The sequence below is a fragment of the Rutilus rutilus genome (genome assembly GCF_951802725.1).
Source record: "Rutilus rutilus genome assembly, chromosome: 20".
NCBI classification, from domain to species: Eukaryota; Metazoa; Chordata; class Actinopteri; order Cypriniformes; family Leuciscidae; genus Rutilus; species Rutilus rutilus.
In genome coordinates this window covers 25,206,920-25,227,480 of record NC_140225.1, presented here as the reverse complement: position 1 = coordinate 25,227,480, position 20,561 = coordinate 25,206,920, and the positions used below count along the sequence as shown (strand labels likewise).

Sequence of the window (20,561 nt, the reverse complement as noted above, 5' to 3'; positions counted from 1 at the left end):
TACGTTATCAAACAGCTAATAATGTGTTGCTAATGTTACACAAACCATGGTCCCGGTAACCATCTCAGTCTGCCTTCTAAAAATCAGTATTCTTAGAAACGCTTTGAACAAATCAGAACGTCAGTGGAGAAAGGCATGTAGTTCATAATAACATTGTAATATACATCACATACTTAATTCACCAGCTATATTGATAAAAGTACCTGATTTTTTTCATTTCAACAGAACAATATACACAGCTTCTCTTGAGACTCCCCTGCTTCGCAGCATAGTAATGATGATGTGCTAAGCCCGCCCACACGTTGACGCGATTGGTTACACGTTAGTTTGTGATGTCAGAAACACCAGTCATTTTAAACTCAACTATCCCAAAATGTCTCTGGCTCATTAAAGGGTAACTCTCGAAAACGAAAATACGGTCAAACTTAAAAGTGGCGTTTCCATTCTAATTATGCTTTTAAACGAAAGTTTGCCTCGGGCAGATTAACAAAAAGACCCTAGGTTGCATTTTGGCGAGAGTTACCCTTTAAGGAGTTTGTTATAAAGCATCAGTATGGATGAGTGAGAGTGGTCAAAGGGCACGTGGCCGTGCGACTCTTCCTGCAGCGCTGGGTCAGTGAGCAGAGAGCAGCCTTTGAAACACGAGCTCAATTAATACACCAATTAGTTGCAATGTTATTTTGTAAAAGAATGTTATTAGCAAAAGCCAAACCAAAAATTGCTTGTATGCACACTGTTTTTGCTGATGCATATGCAAATAATGAAAGTAGTGACCAGTGCATAACCCTGACAGTACCCACCTTGTGGCGAGCCACAGCCGTGGAAAAATGGCACTGGAAAGGTCACAGTCCTGTGTATTTTCTGACTGGGGTCTGTGTGTGTCCATCAGGTAGGAACGTAACAACGACAGCACCTGTGAAGAAGATGGAACACCTTTAATATGAGAATAAGTTGGAGAGAAATAGATTAAATATACAGAAAAGAAAAAAAATATACAGAGGGATCAGTGCCATCAGACTATAGTGAAATAATCAGATCAGAAACCGACAGATCAGACAAGAGAAATCAGAGTCCCCATTGCACCCATTGCAGTATTTTATGATCTCATTTACTTTTTCCCAATTTGTGATCATAAATTAGAGATGGAGAGATCAGATTTAAATCAGAGAGCTCAGACAGAGAAAACAGAGAAAGAGACCAGAGAGAGCAACCAAAGAGTTTAGACAGAAAGATAGAAGACATATAAATCAGATAGACGAGAGATGTATATTAAAGACAGATATCAGATACATAAATCAGAGATCAGAAAAATAAATAAGAGGGATCAGACAGGGGAATCAGTAAGAGTTTAGGAAGAGATCAAAGAGAGAATTCAGACGGATAATTCAGAGAGAGATCAGACAGGAGACATCTGACAATCAAAGAGGAATAATTTATCATATTTAGGGATGCATGATATATCGGCAACCATATCGGAAAATTTGGCTGATAAATTAAAGCTGATAATTAATGTATTATTTCCTTCAGCTGAGACACTTCATATGCGCACTGTTCGCCATGATGGTTTTGAATTGCTTTAAATATGATTGGAATCACGGTTAAGTGCAACATGTGAAGCGGAAGTCTTTCATAAAGGCTACAGAAAACTATCATGAGAACATTATAATTGTGTGCTTGGGACATGGATTTTAATGGTGAGACTTGTTTTTGTGGTCAGGCTCTTCAAATTATATCAAAATTTGGATTAAGATTAATCGGCCAATATATGGGTAATCGGCTTTCAAATATAAAGAATTATCGGTTATCTGCCAACATTTTCATATCCGTGCATCACTAATCATATTACATGATTAGACAAATTACAAAGATGGATCAGATTCTTCATTAGTTAATCTTTCTGACAGAGAAAAACCGGTTTCTTCTTTAGGTCTTCTTTCTTATTTATTAGTTCAATTAACATCCTTGCAAAACAGTCTATAGGGAGAGAAATAAAATGAAGGAGAGTAGATGGCTCTATGCATGCCCGGTTAAAGAGAGTGTACAGAAGGCTGAAATAGTCTCTTTACTGGTTTACAGCCACAAAGTGGAAGCCACTCATTATGCCCTGGGAGGGAGAGGCACAGGCCAAAACAAGTCTGACCATGAAATACCAGGCCTGGCCTTCAAGCTGCGGACACCCCCGACACTAGCGGCCCACACCCTGTATCCCACACATCTAGCCCAGGCCTGCTTGCCCTGTCGAGTGGGAAGGCCCATGATGGCCGGCCTCGGAGGAAAGTGTGTGTATTTATACTGACGAACTACACAACTTGAGACCGACCACAAACCGATGGCAGCGGCTAAGGGCAAAAATAAACACCCCATAGAGGTCCATAATTCAGCGTACAGAGAGTCTTGCACACATTTAGAAAAGAAACATGCACAAACAAACACCAGCAAACCGCCTGAATGCAGTGCTAGATGCTGACCTTTGACACAGAAAGGCCGTTGGGTCGACTATCAAATACGACTGCAAGGAAATGTTTTAAAAGCCAACCTGTGGGCGGATGCATTTATGAAAAGATTTGGAAAGTCTGGATGCAATCTGAATCTAATTAAGCTAATTTGTCTCATCAGTTAGATTTTTGTTTTGTTTTATAGGCTTTTCCTTAAAGAAGAAATAAAGCTTGTGTGAGTGGGTGTTTCAAGGCTGATTGAAGCGATCACTACATCCAGACCTTTGGCAGCAATTCACAAAAGAGGAACACACAGACACAGACACACACACACACACACACCATGACAACATGTCCTAACCAGGTGGGATGAGATTTTACTGTGACAAAAAAAAATAAAAAAATAAATTGCTTGTTAATACTGAAAACAAAAATCATGCAAGATACTCTCATAGCAAATCAAGACAAAGCAAAAATGTTTCATATATAGTTATGCAGAGTGGTATTTTAGACCAATGAGGTCTTACTGTGGGTGGAGCTACCAGCACAAAAATATGTGAGGAGAAGTATGTAATATATAAATTAACGCATACTTCCTTCCACTCTGATGCAGTTTGAGAAATAGTCTGAGGTTTTTTGAGAGATAGAAAAGTAAAAGAGCAGAACCATTACACAAATACACCTCTGTCTGGTGTCTTTATATTAATTGAACATTTATTTGATATGCACTTATATTACTAGTTGACATCTTAAAATCTCATTTCTAATTTGTAAGTAAATTTGGTTACACTTTACTTTAAGGTGTCATTGTTACAGTGTAATTATACATTTAAGTACTGAGTAATATTAAGCAATAACATGTACTTACTATAGGGTTAGGCAAGGATTATGATTTGGTTGAGGGTTAGTTGCATGTAACTATACATAATTTACTGTTATTACTATGGTAAGTACATGTAACATATGTAACAAGGAAGTGTTACTTTACATTTTCTTTGTCACCAAAGATTAAATAAATAAACGGGCTGAATGAAAACAAAAAACAAAAATAATCAGACTGGGACTGCTACCAAAAAAAAAAAAAAAAAAAAAAAAAAAACATATTGGACTGCTCTCAGTTAAAAACAGTAACAAGAAAAGACATGCACACAAGTTTAAGACAATGGTTAGGAGGCTGAATCAGTACACCACCTCGAGAGTAAGTGTGTACATGTGGAAGACCCACATTGACTGCAGTATGTCTGCTGATCTGATTTAATGTTTTCAAAACACAGAGTGGATTCATTTCCCCGTGGAACCTGGATGTTACCCAGGGCTTTTTTGAAAAAAAGAAAAGAAAAAAGAAGCTGTTTCTGAGGTGTCAGGTTAGGTTAGTGCTGCTCAATCTGTTTCCCTCGTTAGCCGGCGTCTAAAGGGAACCAGTCAGTTGTGTCAACAGAGGTTTTTAAGTGAACTCTGTTGGGTTCAAGCGTTTTACTCAGCAGAGCTGGTTTTGTAATCAAAATGGCACTTTGAAACACTGTGCTGACACACTTCTTCATTTCATCCTGGTATCAACACTGTGCAATGCAAATCAACGATTGTGGGTGTGTTGTGTTAAGGAAGGTGTACATACAGTGAAGCTATTTTTATGTAGGCTTACACATATCCGTTTCAACAAAAACAAAAAGTCTTTAATTCAGGATCGAGACAACATCTATTCCTCCCACTCACTTTTTTTTTTTTTTTGTATCTCATCTTCTCTTGCCATTTCTGTTTAAACATAAACACACTGTAACATTTGCTTATGGTCAGTAATGTCCAAAGGAAAGTTAATGAATCATTTGTACTACAGAGATGGTTAACACCTCAAAATTTTGATGACTTTTTTGATGGGTGATATCTAGAAGCTAGAATATCAATAGAAATTTAGGGAAAGGGGTCTTTGACTCAAATTAGAACAATCTTCATCATGTTCTTATGACTGGGTCAGACTACACAATATCAGTTCGATTTTGGCACAATTTGTTTGACGTAGGCTGTCATGGTGATTCATAAACCACAATGGCATGCAAGAATCTGTCATTTTATCTCATATAGTGTGTCATAGGCTGCATCCCAAAACTTAGGCATATGACTTGTTTTATTAGGAATTGACCAGCGTTTGCTGGTACCTCATGAAACGGATTTCAGATAGACTTCTGAGGCTGCACGGTTTAATGATCTACAGCAAAATAGAGAGATCTTTGGTGATAACTGAGCAAATATTTAATTAGAGTAGTAGTTGTTTAATTAAGACTAGTCTAAGCAGTTTAGGCAACCAGCCATGTTTGCCATGATGAAACCGCCCAGCAAACATCCTAAACACCGTACCAACCACCTAACAATGGCCTAAAACCGCTGAGAACATCCTAGAAATAGCACTCAGAACACCTTAGTAACTGAAAAGCAATACCCCAGCAACCAACCTACATTAGTAACATGGTGGTTTTGCAAGTCCCATTCACATTTTCTAAAGGAAAAAAGCAAAGTCTAGAATATTCTAGTTTTTTTTTTTTTTTTTTGCCACTCTCACAACACATAAAAGACTCACTCCAGTTTAAAGAGATCACAAAAACATGAAAATTCTGAAAATATGTTATGTCTTATGGGTTTTGAACGACATGAGAGTGAGCAAATGATAACGAAATAAAAAAAAAATGTGGGTGACCTATGCCTTTAAGGATTTTATAACGAACACAGACACAAAAACATCTCTTAGCTGATGCTGCGGTACACACGTACACCACTCCTGCATGCATTTCAGGTATTCGCATCAGATAGCAGTATGAGGGCAGTTCTCCAAAAAAATTGTTACATTATCACTAACTGATCTGAACATACTTCACACCCCAGTCCCCCATCACACACATGAACAAGATGTGCAGCGTCTGTTATCTGTTCCTAATCTGGTCGTACACACAAAAATCCAGAATTTCCATATTCAAAGAGTCACGAGAGAGTCACTGTGACTCAGTGAATTGAAAACGACAACATAAATACAGGAAAATAAAGAGCCCTTTCACTATCCATTTCCCTTTCTTTTGTTGTCTCTTTCATAGTTCATGCAATTATCTTTTTATTTATTTTAGATATATGCTTGTTTATTGGTCTTTTACTGAGCAAACAGGATCAAATCAGAATAGAACTGCATTTAAAAAAAACTCAGTTATTAGCAGACTAGTAGTAGAGTGTTAGGTGTTACGCCCGTTTCACACATACTCCGTGTGCAGTGCGTATGCGGTGCGTGTTGCAGTGCGTATGCAGTGCAGGAGCAGCACGCGCAATAGTGCTTTCACATATGCTGCGTTTGCAGTGCGTAACTGATCCGCTGCTGTAGGCTATACCACAAATACATAGCCTACTCACTATTTGTATTTCAACTTTTATTTAAAAAAGAGTTTTTTGTCAGCATTGCGATTCTCTTTGCACACATATACACACTTTAATAGACGTATTTCACGTTTAAACACAATTTAAACAACATATTAAATGCATTACTTATATATAATTATATATTAAGTTGCTCAAGCAAGTGGTAAAATATTTTGACTTGTACTTATATTAAAATCGCATAGCCTACATTTTAAATTAAAACTTAAAATTGACAAAAACAGCAGACTACCCTTTCGTTTTGCATAATTTAAATCTTTATACAATAATTCTTGCATGTCACAATAAGAACTTGTTTTTCCACCTCCACGAATGAGAGACGAGTGTGTTCATTACGTTGTCTTGTTGAAGTAAATTGTATTTTCCCTTGATTTACGCCGGTCTTAACGTCTCAGCATTGCGATGCTCTTTATACATATACACTCTTTAATAGACGAATGCACGTTTAAACACAATTTAAACAACGTCAGCCTATTATTCAATGCATTACTTCTACTTATATTAAGTTGCTCAAGCAAGTGGTCAAATATTTAACCATGTAGGCTACTTATATTAAATCGCAAACATTTTAAATTAAAACTTAAAATTGACAAAAACAGCCGACTCTCATGCCTTTTCTTTTTCATTTAAATTTTAATACAATAAATCTTGCATGTCACAAAGAACTTGTTTTTCCACCTCCACGAATGTTGTTCATTATGTCGCCTTGTTGAGGTAAATTGTAGCTTTCCTTGCTTTACCCTGGTCTTAAAGTGAAAAAAGTAGTATTTAATTAAATACATTTATGGTGAGATTACTATATTTTATTTAATTAATCGCATTTTTGGTGAAATTACATTTTCAGGTCAATCTGTGTTCATTTTGACCACGAACCATGTGCTGTCACTTTAATTCAGCGTTTGCAGCACAGCAAAAATAGACTCGGTGCGGAAACGATCGCGGCACTGCTGTATACGCACCGCAACTGGAACGGATCGACGGACTGCAACCGCGTGCAGTGTGAAAGCTCTGACCTGTTAACATGGGTACGGAAAAAAATACGCACCGCATACGCACTGCAAACGGAGTATGTGTGAAACGGGCGTTAGGGTTCAGGTTAGTAGAATACATGTAGACCCTGGTGACATGTAGACCAGTGAAATGTGACCCAATTCCGATTTTTTGCTCATATGTGACACAGATCGGATGTGTTGTATGACCGTGTAAACAAGAAAAAAAACGCATGCATTCGGATATTTCGAGATCGGTTTCAGGCCTCATTCATATGTGGAAATAAATCAGATATGTGCCAATGCGACTGTCATGTAAACAGGCAGATCTGGATTTTCTGAGGCATTATCTACATGTCCGCGGTTTAATGACGAGAGCAACCCCGACTCGCATCTGCGAAGGGACGAAACTTTGTGTCGTCGTAGGAGAGGAATTTGGACAAACGTTGACACAACATATTAAAGGTTGGCTTGCTCATCCAAGCATCTGCAATGGCCACCCCAGTCATTGACCTGAACCCTAAAGAAAATGAGTGGGCTGAACTGAAGAAAAGAAGCGCCAACATGGATCTGGGAATCTGAAGGATCTGGAGAGATTCTGTATGGAGGAATAGTCTCTGATCTCTTGTCAGGTGTTCTCCAAACTCATCAGGCATTATAGGAGAAGACTCAGAGCTGTTATCTTGGAAAAAGGAGGTTGCAAAAAGTATTTAATAAAAGGGGGCAAAAAATTGCTCCCATGTGTTTTGGAGAATTTCAAATTGAATATTTTTTTTTTTTGTGAGTCCAATCATATTTCAAGCAATTCAAAACCATCATATCGAACAGTGTGCATCTGAGCAAGTGTCTCAGCTGAAGGAAATAATCCATTATTTATCAGCTTTAATATAGTCGCCCAAATCGGGCCGATAATGATAACATCAAAAATGAACATACATCGGTCGATACTGATATGGTGGCCGATAAATCTTGCATCCTTGAAATTATTTTTACTTGCCCGATGAGACGAGTAGCATGATTAAAACACAAATTACAAAAAAATGAAGCACTGAAACTTTACCTACAAAAAATATTTAGAGTGAGAATGATTCTGATCTTATTACATTCAGCGTAAATGGTAATTGATATGGATAATGTATGGACGTAATAAGGTTGCACTAGTTGAGGCTTGTGCCAAAGTCTGTGTGTGAGGCAGATTCTCGTGGAGAAATCAAAACCAATGAGAGCAACAGCACACACAAAGAAACTCACAGGAGCTTATAGAAACATACTGTGGTAATTTTTTAGGACTTCTCGCTAATAGTTGACGAGAAAAGACTGCTAGAAGTCACGCAGTGACAGATCTCTGCATGCAGTAATATGGCCAGAAAATTCAGTGTGGAAACATTTTAAGAGGGTAAAGAACTACTAGAAAAAGGTGATGTGTGACCTAAAACATGGCTTATCTTTTGAAACATTTAAAGGGATACTTCAGGATTTAGCATCAAGCTTTGTATTAGTAGAAAACCTGTAGTATTTTCGAATTACCGTGCTTTCCACCCTCCTATCCCCTGGGACGAGAGATTTATGTATTTTTGTCTGAAAAAAAATCCTCCGATGACGCAAAAATCGTCATTTTTGCGTCATCGGAGGATTTTTTGGCCAGAGGCTAAAGACTACAGCCAGTAGTAGGGGCTGTCCCGCATGTTTTCAACCCGCCCATAGAGGGTGGGATCTCACTCACAGAATGTACATAGTGTCAGCCGTCTTTCTTTGGAAGCTAAGCTAGCAGGCTCTTGTTCAGTGGAGAAAGCTGAGTAGTAGGGGTTACCATCCTCTTTTTCCCGGACATGCCCGGCCGCCACAGTAAACATAATGAATGGCGACTGTGGAACGCAAAAGCCGAAATCCCGGGCAAACTCGTCACGGAGACTCACTAGTAGCCTAGCTTTTTTGTTTGACTGCGCGCTCTCTTACCAGTAGGCGTGGCTTGGGAGTGGCCTCCTAGGGCAGCGAAGCAAGTGCATTCTGGGAGTTGTTGTCTTTCATCCACATAAGCCAAAAATACATTTTCTGGCCTTTCTCAGTCTAGAAAGCTCCAAATTAAAAAATAATTTCACATTTCTTCTACATAAATTACCCATTTTAAATACACATTCATCTTTTCAGAGGTGAAGTATCCCTTTAAAGTCCCTGTAAAGTCAAAATTAAGTATGTGTTCTGAGTTTGTCACACCACAGAAACATGTGTTATTAGCCACCCAGCCAAATTTGAATGATAAAAAAAGCCGGCAAGTACATAAAATAAGCTATCAAAATCTTGAAAAAATGAGCAGTAGTCTCTGCTCTCAAACGCTGGGGGCGTGTCCGCTGGCTGCGCTGAAACCACGCCCACTCGCGGGAAAGCTGCCGTCGCCGACTCGCCACACTCAACTGTCACCGCTACAGCCGGAATGGATGCTCCTAGGTTTTACCTACTATAATTATAACATAAGCACACAAGGCAACTTACACTCATTGGTGGGCTCGCACTGCCGACGATGGCACCAGTTGTCGGCGCGATGGGAGGATGAAGGCCGAGGCGGGAGATAATCGGTTCGGCCCCATTCACCAGTAACAGCGGATTATCTGTGAATCCCAGTTGTCTCCGACGAAAGTTTATAAAACTATCCCGTGTAAAATCGATCTGTTTTGTACGTGATCGCATCCAGGTAGTACTCATTTCCGTGACGAAGGCATAGCTAGCTAGCAAACTGTAGGCTGTAGTAACTAATAGTACTGACAGTAACTCGCGATCGGCAAACTGATGTGAATGAATGTGCTATATTGTTAGGGGAGGGACAGCGTCAGGGGCTCCAGTGCGTCATCAAGTAGGGGCGTGTCCAGGAGCTCAGGGGCTTCAGTGAGTCATCGAGCCCCCGTTTTAGCCCCGCCCAAAAAATCCGGAACACAGCAATGGTGAAAAACTGTTTAACAGTCTAACTCGACAATTCAGTACTTCACAGTTCACAGTCTTTGTAATATGTTTTAGCAATACATTTCTAACATTTATAATGTGTTTAGAATTTTGTTTTAGAATTGCCTTTACAGGGACTTTAAGTAGTAGCCTATTGTTAGCCATCACTATCGTTAATACTAACCTAAATAAATGTATGATAATATTAGCCACATTTCCAAGTGTTTGTGCGGAGTGGGGAAGCTATATTAATATCCTGCTTACTGCATGACATAACTTCCACGTTCATGTCAATGCAGCACATCTTTTATTGTGAGCAAGACACTGAGCTTAAAGGATAATTCCGGTATTTAGCACTTTGAGTCTCTTTTCTGGTTTGTTTTGGATGAACTAGAGTGGTGGACACAGAAATTTTGATGATGGGTCCTGTCTCGACTTTTTGACTTGTTTAGAATTGCCTTTGACTGCTTCAGAGTGGCTGGCTACAGGCATGCACAAACATGTTCTTAAAACAACCCTTAACGTTCGTTTTCAAAACTGTGCAACAGTTATAACTGTGCTATATAGTGGAACTATTTTTTCAAATACCTCACAACCGCATATAAACTTCACAACAGAAACTGTATTTCGCTACGCTACTTGTTTTGGGGGGTTAGTGACTTGAGTCATGTATAGCCTAATTGTCCATATTGTTGTAGTGTTTTAGTTTGATGCTAAATATTTTATTTATTTATTCATAAATCCATAATGTATATTTATTGTGTGTTCTGACCTGTAAAAAAGTTTTCATTCAAGTTACGGCTACTTGTCCGTCGGCCTGATTATGTTTGCAGTTTGCACTGATACGTCTAGGCGTTTCAGTTTGTAGTGTATTTATTTATTCATTTGCTTATAATTTCCATTTATGTCCAACATAAAAAAAAAAAAAAATCTTGAAATTTCGGTGGTATTTATTTTAAAGAAAAGGTTGTTATTTATATTATAGTTTTTTTGTTCGCTTGCGTTCTGATCTCAGAAAAAGTCATGCGATGTTTGCCGGTGTCGCTGTGGCAAGCTTTATGCATACGCTTGAGCTTTGAAATGCTTTGAAATTTATATTTAAAATGCTTCATTATTATGGTTTAGTATTTCTTTAGGGCAGACCTAAATTTTGTTAAATATTTATAACATATAATATAGTTAAGCAACATCACAAGTGCTGTCACAAAAGAATTGTGTAAAATGAGTCGATAGATAGATTTTTGGGATGGATGGATGGATGGCTCACTCTCCGCAGACAATTCCAGTTTCATTACAACATCTCACTGTCTCTATCCACAATTATCTCTTAAAGGGATGGTTCGGAGTAAAATCAACCTAGGGTCCTTTGCACCATGACCTCGAGCCAAACAGAGGCGTGGCTTAGTGGTTAGCGAAAATGCTGACACACATTGAGCTGTGGCGTTAATGTGGGTGAAGCAAGTTTGAGTCGAGCATGCAACATTCCTAAATGCTGTTTCCATTGCTTGCCCCCATCGATTGCTGGGTGTACCAACAATAAAAGTTTTTCTATTATTAAACATTTCTGCAAAAACAACAACAACAACAAAACACTTGCAATGAAGTTAACACGAACATGTACAAATATGTTTCAAGGAGAATAATTCAGGTATCAGCATCTTTCAGAAAATAGCATATTGGACAGTTTAAAGCTAATTTATAACGAATCATTTAAAATGGATTTAAAAATAAGTTTTTTTCTCCAATACTTTATACTCTTGTAGATGCTGCTTTTGTAATGTTACACAACTTAATGTATTGCTGTACAGTGCATGTGACTAGGGAGGATTCACACACCTGAAGCAATGTTCCATGTATGTGGTTTTGTTGGATTCCTGGTCCAGGTGCTTCAGGCAGCTCCTCCAGTAGAGTTTGGATAGTGGAGGGAACTTGAGTCACCAGAACGAAAGGAACCAGGGCTCTTGCAGCCATTTCACGTGTGCGGTACACTGCTGAACGACCACACCTACAAGAAAACCACAGTACAACGGACAACAGGTTCACAATTATATTTCAGCTGCTTCATGAACTCTTCAACTCTGAGTAACTGCATGGCATGGTAAGACATAGATCTTGAGGAGGTTCTGGTGAAAGAGTTAGAAGTATTTTAGGAATTAAACTTTCATACTGCATCTTCTTGAGGGTCGCCATTCAAGATTAGAACTGTGCACACTCGTTCCTTCAACTTCATGAGGTGCATCCTGAGATGCTTTTAAAACAGCATTGAAAGAGTTCACATGTATTGTAAACAGTAAAAAACTGTACACTGTAAAAACAGTAATGTTGTAAAATATTACAATTTAAAATAACTTTTCTATTTAAAAACATTGTAAAATGTATTTTGTTTTGTGAGGGCAAAGCTACAATTTCAGCATCATTACTCCAGTCTTCAGTGTCACATGATCCTTCTATTCTATTCTTTTCTATTCTGCTTATTTGGTGTTCAAGAGACATTACACACTATTATTAATATTGAAAAGTAATTTTTTGTGTTGCTTAAATTTTTTGTCGAAACCATGAAACATTTTTCCAGGATTCTTTGATAAATAGAAAGTCCAAAAGTATTAATTTCTTTAAAAAAAAAAGGATAAAATCCTACCGACCGCAAATGTTGGAACTGTACTGAAAGTTCTTATTTTGCAAATAAATTGATAAATGTATACAAAATGTATAGCTAAATGTATAGCTGCTTACTAAACTAACATCAAACCTTTCAACATGAGCAAAAGCTTTAAAGTCTATTAAAATGCTTTAAAGTCTAATATCAGAAGGACTTTAAAGTCATGAGAAACACAAATTCATTCAAGTGTGTTCAAACTTTGATGCTACTATATCTGTATGTAAAAATGTCATTTTATAGATTCCTGGAAGTTGTAATGAACTCTTTTAGACTGGTAGTAGAGTGGGGGGTCGGAGACTTGGTCAATTCATTTCCAGAGCAGCCCCCCTGATGACTGAGATGACTGCTTTACAAGCACTAAATCTAAAAAGTTCTGGAAACTCCCCCCAGAAACTCCAGAGACACGGAATAGAAAATATCCATCCATCAAACAGAGGGGGGAAAAAGGAAAAATGTAGCAGCGATCATGCCTGTAGATAAATCAATGGATGTTCAACAGATGAACAGATAGAAACAACAAATAAACTTTAGCTAGACTTGGGAAGCTGTGATTGGGATCTGCTGACAGCAGATGAGAGCAAGCATGGAGGTATGAGTTTGTGTTAGCATTTGCATTCTCTCCAAGACCTAACTGCAGCTAGAGAGCACAGCTCACTGACATTACTGACCTCAAACCATAAATGACATATGGACTCTGAAAGGGACACATTAATCTGTACGATAACGTGTGGGGAGGCTAATGAAACCCATGTCATAACAAATGAAACTTTAAATTACATATAACTACTGTTCACAGGAAAGAGACAAGGTAAAAAACTTGACTACAAGATATTGTGCACTTGCGTAACCTATTTAAACACATGGGTGTCACATTGACAACATTCATATTGTCAGAGCTTGAATTGTCAAGCACCTCTTTGATTCTTGAAATAGTCATGAAGAGCACCTGTAACCATAGTAACATAGTCCCTATACCTACACTTGCTGTCTTGTCTAGTTACATGACGTATGTCCGGTATTTTAGTTTTTTGGTCCAAGTGTTTAAGTGGACGTGAAGACCGCAAGAGTGTGTAGAACATTTTGATTACCCGATGGGACACACTTATAAAAATTCAAGTAAAGTTTTACAGAGCTTTTACACATTTTGATTTTCAATACTTTTTTTGCACTAACCTCTATTAGTTCCTATGTAACAGACGACACAATTGAACAATTGTGTAGCTTCTAATTAAGTGATAAAAAAGCAGTTGCAAACATTTTACAAAATACATGTACTCATCTTTATACCGATAAAAGTGCAACATTTTACTACCAAATTATATGTAATAGCTAATTCAACTTACACTAGAACATTGTCTCACGATTTCAGCGTATGTGAGTTTCAGAACATGATGAATGATGGGATGCGGTTAGCCTCAAATACCGCTCTGAAGCGGTATTCAATTTTGTCTGTGTTAAAGGCACTGAGCTTTGACATTTTTCAGATCTGGGCAGTAGAGGCCTTTGCTATATTTCATTTGCTTCACTTGAAACGGGCCTCACAACAAGCTGGCTTGAGCTCGAAAAAGAGCCCTGCCCTGCCATTACACACCAAGGACAGAAATTAAAAAATGCTAAATGGATAATGTATTGATGTTATAAGGTTGCGCCAGTTGAGGCTTGTGCAGCCTGTCTGTGTGTGAGACAGATTCTCATGGAGAAAACAAAAATAATGCGAGCAAAAATGGCAAAAATGCTAACAAAATGAATAAAAAAGCCCCCAAAACTCAAGATATGGGGCAAAAAATGTGTGTGTTCTTGTTTTAATATTTATAACAGGACATAGTTGACCAATACCACACAAGCAAGCATGTGCTGTTTTCTCGAATATCAGCACGATTGCAAATAAAATATTGATTTTATACAAGGTAATATCAGATGACTTACATTTTAGACTCAGAACAGTGTCTATTTTAATTTATTTTATTTTTTTACCAACGAAAATAGTTCCAAACAAATCCACAGTAGAGCATCTACTGAGCAACACTTGATTTTTTTTGTAACTGAATGAATTCACATTGAATGAATGACTCACTCGTTAAGGTAATGATTTGCTGCCACGTACTGGCGGTTTTAGTTTCACATTTAAAAGTATCCTTTTTTTTTCCTTTTTAATGAAAAAACAGAGACATTTATCAAAATATATTTTTATGCTCCACAGAAGTAAGTCTTGGAACTCTTGCTAACGTGTAGGTCATTCATCTTAGGCAGTGCACTTAACAGGTTACATACACATGGCACATGATAATATAAGAAGAGACGGTGGGGCATGCCATAAATAACTGTCTGATGACCACTGGTATATGTGCTGTACACACACTCTAAATGGGACAGAAAGAAAGCAGGAGACGCCAGCAACAGACAGCCAGACATGTGAACCTTCACCTGCTGGGTTTAAATTGCACCAACATACAGACATCCCCATTAACCCCCATGACATACATGTTGCCTTCAGCATTCACAGCATGACAACAGTCCACAGACACAGCTGGTCACATGACGCAAAGAGAGAGACCTATTTATGGCTGTAAATATACGAGACACACAAAAACAGCCTAACCTGTTGCATTCACCTTTTCTTTTATGCATTAAAAGGTACAATAATGTAAGAATTTTGTATCAAAATAGCCAAAAAACCACATGTACAATGTTATATATTTCTTTCAATTGTGTACTTACATTATCCTAAATGTTTCCAAGAAATTGTAAATTCAGAGAAATTCACAATTTTAAATAGTGCCCGTCCCTTTGCCTGTCAATGACGTAATATCCGCGTTATCCCTGGTTTCTGCTTTTACTGCTATAGTAACCATGGTGACAGATGTGGACAACTGTGTAATGTTTAGCGGCACGCTGTTGTTGTTTAGTTCAAACATTATGGACCATGGCAAGCAGACTTTGGGACAAAAGGAGAACTAAAATTAGGATCAATATCGGCGTGGCGTTTTCGAGATGGCGAGACCTTCGCGGCAAACTTCGACTTGACAGAGCTTCACGACTTGACGAGGCGCCGCTCTTGCACTTTATTAGACAAGTGAGCAAATGTACATAAAACAAATCAATGTTATATAGCTCAACATGATGAAATGTTAGAATATGATCTGTATGTTATTCTATCTTACTGCTAGTCTCATACAGCCAACAAACTAACACATAGAATAGCATTATAACTTTCAACACACTCAAATGCTGTTTAGTATGATAGTGTAACGTTAGACCAAGTGAAACAGCGCTGTGTTACCTCACTAGTTTAATTCGTCAAATAAACTGACCTGTGCGAGTAGTAATTCAGCACTTGCGGGTAGTTTGGTAGAATGAAATGTCCTCATTCCTTTATATCCGCGGGACTCGCGTGTGGCGCTGATATCTGTCTCTCATTAGCAATCGCGACATGCTTCATACTACCCTGGTAATCCAGAGTTCTCGCGAGAGCACAAGTTGAATGTGCTCAGCGAGTTACTCTGGTGTCAAGTAATGATGCTCATTAAATATGCCCCTCGATCTGAGCTGCACCAATCACATCGGGTTATCTGATATAGGCGGGCCAGAGGCGAGCTAAACAGATGACGACAGCGCTGTGACGTCGAAGTCATTAGTAAACATTGCAAGATGGCTATGGATGAACACCAGTTGTTTGAAACGGCTTTGGCCGCTACAATGAACGAGTTAGACTTGGCTTTTTATCTAAAACAGGAACAGAAGACACCGCTCGAATCGTTCCTTTGCAAGAAGGACGTTTTTGCTGTTTTGCCGACCGGATACGGTAAGAGTATAATCTACCAGTAAGCTCCGCTGGTAGCTAAGCGTATGGGGTTTATTGTTGTGATTGGTCGTAGTGTTATCCAATTGCATGCAGTGAGATTTTCAAATGCATGCTTGGTGCCACCCCTCGAGCTGGCCGATTTCGTCATTAGTCGTTCATTAGTCGATGCCAGACCATTAATCTTTTAGATTTAGGTCTGGATTTCCAGGCAAGCTTCATACCAGTGTCATGTTAAAAAACATCAATGTTTTCACTCATCCATAAACATTATTAGATCCATCAGCATGATGGCAAGTTCCATGATTCCACTTATCACTGCATCATCCATCTATGCCTTTGTTATTGTAAAAGGGTTGGTGACCACTAGCAGCAAAAAAAAAAAAAAAACATATTGTAGCTTTAATGTAATAATTCACCCAAAAATCATTAACTAAACCTGATGTCATATTCCAAACCTGAATAATGTATAAGCAAATACAGTATCAAAAAATTGCACAACATACTGAGCAAACCCATACAATCTCAAAATAAATAAATGTACATATGCATTGAAACTAATTTATGTAGTAATATATCAATACATACACTTTAGAGGTCGATCAATCTCGGATTTAGCTGATAATGTGTTTAAATAAAGGAAATAATAACAATGCAAGTATTGTGTTGATACTAGTTAAATAATCTTCTTAGTTTTCCTTCCTATGATGGGGCACAAGAAAAGTTTAACTGCCAGCTACAGTTTATTTTATTATGTTAGCAGCACCAAAATGCCAATGGCATCCAGAAAAAAAAAAAAATGTATGCATAATGAGGGACTTATTAACATATTACAATATAAAAATAAATAAAGTAAATATAAAAATAAATAAAGTAAATATTATCATAATTCATCAAAAGTGGATCATAAGAAATCGCTTGGCATAAATTCACAGTATTTACTGATTGCAAATTGCTTTGAAATCACGTGCAACAGCCACGCATTTTGACGTTGAATGCACAGCACTAACATTTATTTAAATCATCGCCTTTTGAAAGTTAATAATCCCATTAGGCCATTTCTCAGATTATTGTTTTCCAGACTTCTTAACATTTAAGATTAACAATTTTAATGGAGTTAACTTTGATCAACCTGAATTAAAGACTTTTAAGGACCTGAGGGGACCCTGTGACCATTGCATTATTAAAATTTTGTCTTTTCTGTGCCACAGATGAAAGGAGGTCATACAGATTTGGTGAACTATTTCATTAATCTAAATAAAGAACTGTAAAAACAAACTTAAACATACAGCATAAGCATCTCAGAAACATATTTCGATCTAATGACTGCCAAAGTCTGTACTGTTCCCCCTTTCTGGCCTCATATGTTAACTATCAGTGTTAATTTGTCCCATTAAAAGTCTTTGGAGAGGAAATGACAGTTTGGAAGGGTGTAATTTTAGAAACACAGCAGTCTGAGGCGAGTCATCTCCAGGGGGCTTTCTCAGTCTCGACCCGCCATTACGGCTCAAAGGCCATCTGGCTCTTATTAGGCACGGTGGTACAGTTTCCCTGAGTATGACTCGGCAGTCTGCAAGCACCAAACAAACCTAATCTTAGTCTGGCTCAAAATCAACAGGCAGAGACGGCGTTGGGCAGCACCTGGCGAGAGCGCCATAACACAACTTGTTTATTCGAGTTCGTCTGGTTCTTGAGGCGCATTGGAGAAATTAAATGAGAAAGAGTACATGCAGTTCCATCACACGCTCCAGGAAGCACATCAGGGTATAAACGCACTTGATTTTTTCTGAGCTGCATGTTGCTCCACCTAAAACGAGTTTAAAGTCGACATGAATTAAAAATCTTTTCTTTAAAGTTGCGATGAAATGGAAGTAGTGACAGATCTTCCTTCTTGTGACACACATCTTAATGAAATGGAAACTTTGTTTTATCTATCGGTTGTTGATTGGATTAAGGCAGATCTGAAAAGGGAAGGTTTAACTGGACTAAATATTCAGAGAAACTAAAGAAATTAAAAATGTGAAAATGTTTTAAAAGTTTTCGGTGATTAAAACTGTAATAAAATATAAATATATGAATACGAAATGAAAACGAAATGTTTCCTTGGCAATTAACTTTAAAAATATATATATATATATATATGTAGATAATTAAAAATAATAATAATTAAATATTAATATAAATTTGAAAAAAGCAAGCATGAAAAATACATCTTGATTGAGTAAACACATAACATAGACACTTTTTAAAGCCCCATTACATGTGTTTATTTTTGTACCAAAGTGGACAAATTGCCTTTGCGAGCATCACCTAAACAAGGAACTAAAAGTAGCAGCAGAGAACCAAAGCTAACAGTGGAGATGACACTAGCAGAGACCATATCCAAAATATCGACCACATCCAAAAGAATGCTTCTAGGAACCCGATGCCAATACTAGGTAAACACATGCTTGCACTGTGCTTTTTTGAATGACAGAAATGCTAAGCTGTTAGCTAAATACACTGACCTTGTGTCTTATACCTGGCATAATAACATCCGAATTATCAGTCTGCTGGAACTAACAGTTCATCAGTCTTCTTCTTACAACCCTTTTGAAGTCCTGTGACTTCAAAACTGAAGTCCTGTGACTCCTGTGACTGAATATTGGGGATATTCTGGGGATATCTAATTTGATTTTATCAATAAATTCCACTAGAAACAAACCTTGTTGTATTATTTTAATTTAATACTGTGAAGCTGCTTTGATACAATCTGTATTGTGAAAAGCGCTATACAAATATACTTGACTTGACTTGACTTGACTGTGAGAGTCTTCTCTGACTTGCAATTTAGTCATCTATTTTTTTAGTCTTTAAAAGACTGGTCATAACTTTAAGTCAGCTCTTTAAAAAAAAAAAAAAAAAAAAAAAACCACACACTTCTTAACAGAGGCTTTCGTGGCTTAAGTTTATCCAACTGGGAAGAGGCTGATGGCCATTGCCAACTTCATCATTATCAACACAATCATTAGAATATTATTCTAGTGTGGAAAATGTTGGCTTTACGAACAGGAATTCAGGGCAGCCTCCTTTTTCCTGTGAATCATATGCAAGACAACTATTATGTATTTGTAGGTTGATTCCACCATAAACTGTAAACACTGTGGCTCTGTTACGCAATTAAAACATTGCTTAGTTTGCTTGATTTTCATTCACCCACTCTGTCCTCTCCATCCAGTTTTGATCCTGCATTTGGTCTGTCAATGGCCCCACCACAATGAATGGTCTTGATCTATACTAGAAAGGGGTACTAATCTTTTTTAGCACTATCTGTTACCCAACAGTCACACATACAGCATTAAAAAAAACGAATTTCAGTTCTTCATAACCTAATTAGATCCTTAATTGCAGACCCCACCACATCCCTCTTGGGAACACATTTAAGGAATTTCCATCTTGGAAGACTAGTGGTGTGACACTGTGGATCTGATGTACTCCTCATCCATATGTGCCTTGCACAATCTACTATAGATGTAAGCAATTTCCAGCCAACCACTTACATATGTTCTGGACATGCCTGTGGCTGACAGACTTTCGGTCAAGGTTATTTGGCACACTTAAGCAAGTCCTCAACCCTTGTTTTGGCATTTCCCCAAGACCAGACATGCCAGCTTCAGCATGCTATTTCCTTCACAACCATGCAAGCTGTTCACATGTGTCTTCTTTTCAAAATGGATGTATCTTTATTTTAAATGCAAGCATGGAACGTGGAAACAAGAGAGAAGGGAAAAAACAGCATAAGTGTACACAAATTTTAAATATGAGCAGAAAACATGATTTTGCATGCAATTTGAATAACTCCATGTTTCAGTTTTGTGCAAAATAATTTGATGTGCTTTTTTTTTAAGATACATTTTTATTCACACTTATTTTTTGATGTGTGGACACATTGTTTGCTATTCTGATAACTTTGCATTTGTTTCAGTTTTGTGCACGTATTATTTTTAAATGCATTTTTACATTTTTGAGTCATGCTCATTTTTATTTATCCATGACCACAGTAGATTTTTTCTCTTATTATTATCATTATATATGTATTTTTATTTTTATTTTACTTGTGGTTGTTTTCAGAGACGTGCTACAAATCTTTCAACCTCTGTAGCACCAGTGTTATGTTAAAAAAAAAAAAAAGTTGACGTACAGCCATGCCTAAATGTATACTGACCTAGTTTTAGCATCAGGGTTTCCTGTCACCTCTCTCATGGAGATTGTCCAAACCCATGTTTGCTTAGCGTGTGACTATGTAAACCAATGGATTTTCAAAGCAGGAAAACTCTAATCTGGGAAGGGTATAT

General features: G+C 37.7%; 1 protein-coding gene across 5 annotated transcripts in view; it reads right to left on the bottom strand.

The window, feature by feature from the left end:
* Nucleotides 1-20,561, bottom strand: part of thada (THADA armadillo repeat containing) — a 115,893-nt gene that overhangs the window by 36,344 nt on the left and 58,988 nt on the right. For all 5 annotated transcript variants that reach the window (XM_084392003.1, XM_084392004.1, XM_084392005.1 and 2 more), the window contains 2 exons: nt 11,606-11,774; nt 801-913 (listed from right to left, as the gene is read on the bottom strand). In XM_084392003.1, the coding sequence (XP_084248129.1) occupies nt 801-913; nt 11,606-11,774 (282 nt within the window). The remainder of the gene's footprint in view (nt 1-800; nt 914-11,605; nt 11,775-20,561) is intronic.